The sequence below is a fragment of the Scylla paramamosain genome, chromosome 25 (genome assembly GCF_035594125.1).
Source record: "Scylla paramamosain isolate STU-SP2022 chromosome 25, ASM3559412v1, whole genome shotgun sequence".
Lineage (NCBI taxonomy): Eukaryota > Metazoa > Arthropoda > Malacostraca > Decapoda > Portunidae > Scylla > Scylla paramamosain.
The window spans coordinates 2,022,501-2,032,500 of NC_087175.1; the positions used below are offsets into that span (position 1 = coordinate 2,022,501).

Genomic DNA, 10,000 nt, shown 5'->3' on the forward strand with positions numbered 1-10,000 from the left:
GGATCGCCCGCCAGATGGAACTGCATCCCGACAAGCCCCCAATACTGCTGGTGGCTGGTGAGTGGAGGGGCAGGTGGAGGGAGTGGAGGGAAGGAAGGGATGGACAGGATGAAGGGCTGCACTTTCGTCCCAATTTAAATCTTTCTTCAGTTTGTTATTTTCATGCTATTATATCCAGATTTACAAGCTTAATATTCACTACTAAGGGCTAATTTCAAGCCACAGTGCTCCTGTAAACCTATAGAGGATGTGAAGTCTTTCTTTCTTAGCCTCTCTACTTTTCTGTACACACATACGTTCTTCTCTATTTTCTCTCATGTGGACTTTCATGCCAGCCTTTCCTCTCTGTCACTCCCACACTTTCTCCATTTTCCATTACACTCAAACCCCACTCAACTTATCACTTCCTCACACACAAACACACACTAATGCCTCTTAACTTCCTCCATTTTTCCTCACACTCGAACCCAAACACCCAATTTTTTCGTGCACCATCCCAGCGTCTCCTCTCTCCCTCACTCTCCTCCTTTCCCCACAGGCCGAGATGACATGCAGATGTGTGAGCTGAGCCTGGAGGAAACAGGGCTCACCAGGAAGAGAGGCGCTGAGATCCTGGAGAGCGAATACGAGAAGGAGTGGAGTCGTCACGGTGGAAAGCAGTACCAGCGGCCAGCCAACCGACGGCGCTAGTAGTGGAGTAACAGGCATGTGGATAGAGAGTGCAGGGGTGGATCTAGATGGTGGAAGGGATAGTGATGGTTGTTCATTGATCAGTTTGTAGATTTGGAAATTTGAAGAGAAGTTAGTTGGTAGTTTTGATGGGTGGTCGGACTGTGGTGAGTCTTGCCACTGAGTGTTTGAAGTGTGGCTGTGTGGGTGAGTTTAGTTGATTTGTGGATCTGGGATGATGGAAAGGTTAGGTGAAGCTGCTGTGAGTTGAATATTATAATCTCAAGATGATACATTGGGTAGAATTTATGTATGTGTGAGAATGGGAAGGTTAGATATTGATGTGGATTGAAAAGGACCTTAAAATTGATGAGTGAACTTGATCTGCGGACTTGTGAGGATGGTAAAGTCAAATATTCGTCACCCTTGTAAACAAACATACAATCGTTTCAGGATGTTCACAGCGACGGATTCTTCATCATGTCCTGTTGTTGTTGTTGTTGTTGTCTCTACCATGTGCAAGGTGTGGGTTATCAAAATTTCACCTCAACTTTTCTGCTTGTGATGTGGAAGTTACAAAAATGACACAGTTTTTTTCGTCACAGATCGTTGAAGTTGAAAAATGACCAGCAGTTTGTTTTTGAAGGTGGTCATGTTTTTTTTTTTTTTAGTCAGAAAGTGAGCTAGGGGTGAATGAACTGAATCTCTTGACAGTATAAGAATGAGAACCAATCATGCTTAAATAAGACACCTAAAGAAAAATAATTACTGAAGAAATCTTTACGCAACATTTCATCCGAGACTTATAATTGGGATATAGAAAAGTACATAGCGTAATAAGCAAGAGATGGAAAGATGTGATATATTGAAAGGGAAAGATACTGATGGAATGGTTACAGAAGGAATATTTAAGCAACATTTCATCCAGCACACAATGGGGATATAGAAAAGCATGTAATATAAGTGAGAGATGGAAAGAATATCATTGCATCTGTGATATACTGGAAGGTTAAGATATTGCAGCTGTTTACCATAAGGAACCCACTGAAGAGAAGTCTGGCTTTCTATGTATAATCACGCGTAAATGCATGAAGTGTTGAACAGTGGAACCTTTGCAGCTATTAGGAACAAAATTACATAGATATCTGTGTAGTTCTTGGTGTAAATATATCTGTGTTCGTAATGTATTGAAGACTAGAAGGTTAGCAGCTACTTACACATGCAAGGATACGTAGTCATCCATCAGGTTTGTGCATAACATACCAGAAAGTTAAAATCTTCATATATCCACGTAAAATGTTGAAAAGTGAAGCGTTATGGCTATTTGAACATACTCAAACGCACAGGAACTCATTCAGCTTCATAATATACTAAAGAAGAAAATATTATGGCTTCTTATATCGAAAAATCTAAAATTATGGCTACTTATGCATATTAAAACTCATATTTAATCATCCAACTTTAGCGTTACTATAAAAAAATGAATACATCACAGCTACTTATACTATATATGAACTTAAAACATCAGAAACCTAAACTACTGGAGCTGTATCCACAAAAACATACATATATATATATACATGCATCTAGTTTGTATATAACATACCAAAAATTAAACTGCTGTACCCACTTATGTATAGAGTATTGCAAGGATATTTGTCCGTTCCTCTGTATGAATGCAAGGTGAGAGAGTAAGAGAATTGCACTTGACCTGGGAATAGACGAAGAAAGTATGAGGATAACAAAAGAAGGAAGGGAAAAGATATGAGGAAAAATGGTACAGTTTGTGGATTAAGATAGACAGAAGAAGTGTGACAGAAGGAAATGTAGAAAATGTAAAAAAAAAAAATTAGAAGTGATAGTGGAAAAATAAAACATGGGAGAAGAGAAAGAGGGAAAGGAGGAAAAACTGTGAAGAAAATAAGACAAGAGAAATATGAAAGAGAAGAATGAAAGCAAGAAAAATAGAAATGATAACAGCAGCCAAACAGAAGACGATGAGAAAGTCAAACCAGATGATAAATGATGATGGTGATAGTGGTGATGATGAAGATAAGAAAGTAAAACCAGGTGACAATGTTAATGATAGTGATGATGATAAAGCAAAACAAGATGATGATAATGGTAATAGTGATAATGATGATGAAGATAAGGAAGGAAAAGAAAATAATAATGGTAATATTGATGTTGATAATGAAGATAAGGAAGGAAAAACAAGATGAAAATGATGGTGACATTGATGATGAAGATAAGGAAAGAAAAAAAGCTGATAATGATGATGATGATGGTGACACTGAAGATAAGGAAGTAAAACAAGGTGATGATAAAGATGGTGATGATGATGGTGATAGTGGGGAGCATCATGGGGGAGCCGACAGCGAGAGGTGATGATGACGATGCAGTGACAGTGTAGTAGGCTGACATATTGTATTTAAAACATGGTAGTGACACAAGTAGCTAGACACGGAAAAAAAATATGCATACAAAAAAACGTAAAAAAACAAAAAAAAAACAAAAAAAAAAGACAAACTCCAAAATTTTGTCATTTCTTTCACTCTGTATGATAAAAACGCTTCCTGTGCACTGTTTGTGTATTGCTTAACCCACACACACACACACACACACACACACACACACACACACACACACACACACACACACACACACACACACACACACACACACACACACACACACACACACACACACACACACACACACACACACACACACATTTACATTTTATCGCCTTTTTGCATTCACAAGAGGACCATATTAATCAGGGTTTGTTTCTCTCTCTCTCTCTCTCTCTCTCACTCTCTCTCTCTCTCTCTCTCTCTCTCTCTCTCTCTCTCTCTCTCTCTCTCTCTCTCTCTCTCTCTCTCTCTCTAATCACAGTCATTCCAGTGTTGTAAAATGAATGGAAAGTGTTATTATTATTATTATTATTATTATTATTATTATTATTATTATTATTATTATTATTATTATTATTATTATTATCATCATCATCATCGCCATCATCATCATCATCATCATCATCATCATCATCATCATCATCATCATCATCATCTCACTTCTTTCTTCTCCTCTTCCTCTTCTTACTGATATTCACACATTCCTTCTTATCACTAAATGGAATATTGGTAATAGAAATAAAGAAAAAAATAAGGATGATAATAAAATTGTACTGCATTGTGCAAACCTAACTTTATTTTACTTACTTGCTGTTTTATTTATTTATTATTTATTTATTTTTTTATTCAGAATTCAGGACTTTGTAATGTGTGTGTGTGTGTGTGTGTGTGTGTGTGTTGTTTTATGGTTGTGCTAGGAAATAAGGTGATGATGGTGTTTGCTGCCTGAAATTAATGCCTACACACACACACACACACACACACACACACACACACACACACACACACACACACACACACACACACACACACACACACACACATACACACAAAACATGTGATATATATTTCCCTTTATCTTTAACTTAAACATTCTGATAACATAACATTCTAGATTTTTATAAACATTACATTAGCATTCCATAATTAGGCTTATTTTGAATGTTCCTCTACTTTATTATACTTGTAAGAGGTGAAGAGATAATTTTGAAAGGATGGATGAGAGAGAGAGAGAGAGAGAGAGAGAGAGAGAGAGAGAGAGAGAGAGAGAGAGAGCATGCTTAGGGGGTAAAGAAACCGATGATTAGAAAATGTAATATTAGTCTTGATTTTTGTATGATTTTTTGTAACTTAAGTGAGGCCCAGATAACACACACACACACACACACACACACACACACACACACACACACACACACACACACACACACACACACACACACACACACACACACACACACCCTGCTGAATGGTATATAGTAAAGTTATGTATTATTTTCCTTATCTTGAAAGAATGGTGTATCAGATTATGCCTGTGTTATTAAAGGACTCACTTCAGTACTAATTGTTTGTCCTGTTTATTTATTTATTTTTTATTTTTCATTTCTTTATTAAGGCGCATTTCCTATTCAGTTAAGCATGATAGAGTGGAGGTGGGTACTAGATATGTTAATTCATGTTTATAATATCTGATTCATTATTACTCAGCATTATTACTATTATTATTATTATTGTTATTATGAAAAACTGCTGCTATGATTATCCAGTTATATATTAATCATTATAGATTATACATAAACCCTATCATATATTTTCATCTTTATTTATTTTTTTTTCTGCATAGATGAATTCATGTACTACTATTACTAGCATTTATTTATATATTTATTAATGTATGTTCCGAGAAGTGAAAATAAATATAAATAATTAAATGGTAAATTGATTATTGTCTATTATAAAAGTGAAAAACTGTGTATTATGTGCATTTTTTAGCATGTGTATGTATGTATGTACGTGCAACCTCGACTTAGAGCTCTGAGGAATGAAGGGAGGAACATGAAATAGTCGAGATGCCCTTTTTTCTATTCCTACATTTATAACAATTAATAAGAAAAGAAAAGCCACAGAATTCAATAACAACGCAAGTTATATAAAAAAAATTGTCTTTCATTCTTCCCCTTTGATGTGACGAGGAGTAAGTGACAGTTAGAGAAGTGTGTGTTATTCTGCTTCTCTTGGGAGTGTACCTTTGAGAAATTGATACTGTATTTTATGAAGCAAGGAGTAAAAATTTTCCTTCTTTTTTCTCATTTTTATAATGTCTAGGAAGATGTGTGAATGTAGGAAACTATTACTGTTTACAATGCTAATCAATATCAGTTTCACACTTTATTTGTTTATTATTATTATTATTATTATTAGCAGCAGCAGCAGCAGTAGTAGTAGTAGTAGTAGTAGTGTCAGTAGTAGTAGTAGTAGTAATTGTGGTAATATTTATTTTATTTGTAGGATTCATATTACAAGGTAAGACAGAGAGGTCATCTGATGCAAGGTACGTTACTCCAGTGTGCTGAGTTCGGGATGTATTTTCCTTTCAGTTCACGAAGAAGCACATGTGCTGAATGTAACTAGTGTGTGCTGATTCCATACCAGTGGATTTCATTTCACAAGTACAGTACTGGAACTGAAGAGCCTGACTAGAAAATGAGTACTTGAATTTGGCTTATTATTTCGTAAAGCTGGAGGTAAGGATTTTTGTGCATTCCTTGGGTGGAGGGAAGAAGCTGTGAAAGTAAGAATGACAGACGGAGTGACATCGTGGTTAGACAGGAAAGGCCATGAACACCATTCCAAGAGCCAGGAACTGAAATGATTGGAGAGAAATGGTCACCTAGAAAGCATAAAGCATAATTTTACGTTAGCTTATCCAGGAGAAGGCAGAGGTTCAGCAGAGGGGCTTTTCTAGCATCCGGAAAGGCACCACTTCTGAACAGCCGCCTCGTTCCTCCTGGGTGGACGAGAAGTTGTGAATTGCGAGTGTACAGACATTAAAAAAATACAGTATCATTACAATGGGGTTCGACAAGTTTCACACTAGTATCAGAAGGGTTGGTAAGCTTGTTTATGAAATATTACTGTGACATCTCAAATTATGTTGTTTCATTCACGCAGAATTACTGACTAGCTTGTTACCAATGGATCCATCACTGGTGTCGTTATGTATCATGATGAATATGTAATGTGATTTTTTTATTTATTTTATTTATTTTCTTTTATGTATCAAAGAGCGTAGTGGAAACGTGACCAGAGAGCAGCTACGAAGATGGTACCAAGTATCAGGGACTTGACACATGGAGAGACTGGCAAGGATACATCTACCAGCGTTGGAAAAGGAGAGAAAGGGGAGACTTGATTGCGATATATAAAGCATATGAAGGAGTAGAGGTAGACCGGAGCGACTTAATGGTCTGGGATACACGGGACACTAGAGGACATGGAAAGAGGCTGAAGAGGAGTGCTTGTAGAAGAGACGTCAAAAAAGTAGTTTCCCATATAGGATTCTCTCTCTCTCTCTCTCTCTCTCTCTCTCTCTCTCTCTCTCTCTCTCTCTCTCTCTCTCTCTCTCTCTTCAATATTGTCACCTGGGGCTTTATGATATGAAAGGAATGAGAAAATGAATTGATAAAAGAAATTAAAAGATGATAATGTTGAGGAGATGTAGCGTTGAGATGGTGGAGGGTTTGAGAGGCGGCGCAATGACGATGTTTACAATAAAAGATGCTGACTATAGGACTATAGGCACAATGAAGCCCTTGTGTCTGTCGGGTGATATGGGGTCGTGACTCTCTTTTTTGTTACTGTAAACTCTCTCTCTCTCTCTCTCTCTCTCTCTCTCTCTCTCTCTCTCTCTCTCTCTCTCTCTCTCTCTCTCTCTCTCTCTCTCTTGCTGCTGTTCCTCCTCCTCCCTGCTGCTGCTGCTCCTCATCCTCCTCCTCCTCCTCCTGTCTCGATTATCTCATTACTTTCCTTCTATTCTGTTTCCACTGGAACGAGGAAGAAGGCAACTCGTAGTACTTTATTGGAGAGAGAGAGAGAGAGAGAGAGAGAGAGAGAGAGAGATTTACAGTAGGTAGGTATTTGCACTGCATATGGCACACGTCAAGTAATACATGAGCTCAAACAATATTTCAATACTTTTACAAAAGATATTTACGGTAATGCTGATGACCAAGAGTATGTCGAGTTACCGGATCTGGCCTATGAGTATACTGAAAAAAAAAATTTGAATGTAACCTATAAGTATGAATTTTGTATTATGTTGTAGGTTAAAAAAGGTACATTACATGAAAAAATGTGTTTTCCCTTTATGTTATACCTGTCAGTCATCTAGAATATCAAACATACGCACTTATGATGATTCAAGTTTTGGGCTGTTTTTCCACTGATTTTTGAGGTGGATGTCGCGGTTTTTGGGCTGGTTTTAGGATAGGATTCCGCGGGAAATCAGTCTACGACCTGGCAACCCTGCGAGTCATGAGACAAGCGCGGCAGTGTGCTCAGAGATAGAGAAGAGGTGGGTTGTGCATCATCTCGGCTCCTGACCGGCTCTGTGGTACCTTGGGATGTATGTGTTATTCTTTGATGTAATTTGTGTGTTGTTATTTTGTGATGTATTTAATAGAGGTGTTTGGTGGATGTGTGGGTGTGTTTGGGATGTCTTTGTTGTTTTCTTAAGATTGTGGAAAGAGGATATCAGTCAATTCAGTAGCCACTCTCTCTCTCTCTCTCTCTCTCTCTCTCTCTCTCTCTCTCTCTCTCTCTCTCTCTCTCTCTCTCTCTCTCTCTCTCTCTCTCTTCTTTCCTTCCCTCCACCTCTTCCTCCCTTCCCGCCAACTCTTCTTCCTTCCCTTCATCTCCTCTTCCTTCTTTCCCTTTCATCCCCCATCTCTTTCTCGCTTCCTTTCCCTTCCCTTCCCTTCCCTTCCTCTCTTCATTCCTTCCCTCCATATATTCACCCTGGCTCTCCTCCTCCTCCTCCTCCTCCTCCTCCTCCTCCTCCTCCTCCTCCTCCTCCTCCTCCCAAAACCACAAAACAGACCACACCCCGTCATTTTTCCTCACCCACTTTTGCATCCATTAATTAGTGTCCAGGTGATTACTGGTTTGAAATGCAGAGAAGCTGGTCATTTGTGTGTGCTGGGTAGTGGTTGCTGCTGCTGCTGTTGTTGTTGTTGTTGTTGTTGTTGTTGTATACTTACGTAATTGATGTTGATAAGAGATTTCAATACTAAATAGAAACTTAACCAATTTTGTCTTTGCAAGGTAAAATTATTATAACTTTTTGAGCCCCATTACTGCTACTATTACTACTACTACTACTACTAAATAATAATAATAATAATAATAATAATAATAATAATAATAATAATGCTACTACTACTGCTATTACCACCAATTCTTTTCTACTACTACTACTACTACTACTACTACTATTACGTTTTCTTGTTCAAAATTCATACAAAGCAAACTAGAAGCCACAGATTGACCACACACCAATGTTCCGCAGGGTGCACCAAGATGGCCGCCGCCTGGAACAGATGACGTTTCACTGAAAGCTAGCACGCCTACATCCAATTGGCGGTGTACAAACATACACACTACCTATACATATGGGAGAGCACATACCACCTCTACATGGCTTTTCCCACTACCTGACGCCATAGAAAGAGGCAAAATACGAGTGGAAATGTGGTCTATAGAGGAATGGTGGCTTCAAACATGGCGGATGTGGCGGCGGTGGCGGTTCTATTATAGATACGTTACTTCAGCCACCACCACCACCACCACCACCTCAGGGTTGGTGGTGGTGGTGGTGATGGTGATGGTGGTGGGGGGATGGAATACTCTCCTCTCCACGCCCCCCGCCCAGCCCCTCCACCATTTTGATCTGAATTATGATGGTGGTGGCGTGACTACTACTACTACTACTACTACTACTACTACTACTACTGTAAGGTGAGTTATTATTATTACTATTATTATTATTATTATTATTATTATTATTATTATTATTATTATTATTATTATTATTATTATGAAAGGCAAGTCTCTCTCTCTCTCTCTCTCTCTCTCTCTCTCTCTCTCTCTCTCTCTCTCTCTCTCTCTCTCTCTCTCTCTCTCTCTCTCTCTCTCTCTCTCTCTCTCTCTCTCAACCACAGCCATCCTTCCTCTCTCTCCCATAACTCATCTTTCCATTTCTTCTCTTTTTATCCTCTCCTTCTCTTTACTGTTTTCTCCTTTTCCGTCTTCCTCTCCTATATCTTCCCTTTTCCTTCCCTTCCCTTTTTCTCTACCCTCCCTTATCTCCGCTATCATCTTTACTTCCATCTTCCTCTCCTTTCCCTTCCCGTTTTCTCCCCTTCCCTCTTTTCTCCTTTCCATTCTTGTCTCCTCTCTTTCCTTGGACTCGTTCCTCTTTTCCTCTCCTTTCCTTCGCTTCCCTTCTATCTCCCTCTTCCCCATCTTGCTTCCTCCCCTACAACTCTTCGCTCTCTTTTCTCCTCCTATTCTCTCCCTCTTTCCTTCTCTCCTCCCTTCCCATCACAAACCACCACGCACGCTCCACCACATGTTAACCCCATAATGATAGACAAGGACGGCATTAGGCGGAGCAGACGGGCGGTGATGTTTGGCCGTGCTGTGGACGGCGCGGCGCGGAACCAGGAAGGAAAGGAATGAAAGTAGAAGAAAACGGAAATGCAGCTCAGTATTCTTTCTCCGTTGTGAAAAATTGATTCCGTTGTGGTTGAGAGAAGGATTGCTGTGTGTGTGTGTGTGTGTGTGTGTGTTTGGTCACAAGGGATAATTTTAAGGTGTTTTTTTTTTATTTATTTATTTATTTTATTTTATTTTAT

The 10,000-nt window shown here is 38.8% G+C and overlaps 2 protein-coding genes across 2 annotated transcripts in view; both read left to right on the forward strand.

Moving 5' to 3' along the window:
• The window catches only part of LOC135113085 (myosin heavy chain 95F-like), a 46,365-nt gene extending 41,819 nt beyond the window's left edge, over window positions 1-4,546 (forward strand). Inside the window, 2 exon segments of the mRNA XM_064028111.1 lie at window positions 1-57; window positions 539-4,546. The exon segment at window positions 1-57 is cut by the window's left edge and continues 26 nt beyond it. Coding sequence (XP_063884181.1) covers window positions 1-57; window positions 539-690 — 209 coding nt within the window. The 3' untranslated portion in view covers window positions 691-4,546.
• A 3,038-nt stretch (window positions 4,547-7,584) lies between these two features.
• The window catches only part of LOC135113424 (uncharacterized), a 7,566-nt gene continuing 5,150 nt past the window's right edge, over window positions 7,585-10,000 (forward strand). Inside the window, exons 1-2 of the mRNA XM_064028689.1 lie at window positions 7,585-7,710; window positions 8,653-9,101. The gene's annotated coding sequence lies outside the window, so the exon portion shown is untranslated. The remainder of the gene's footprint in view (window positions 7,711-8,652; window positions 9,102-10,000) is intronic.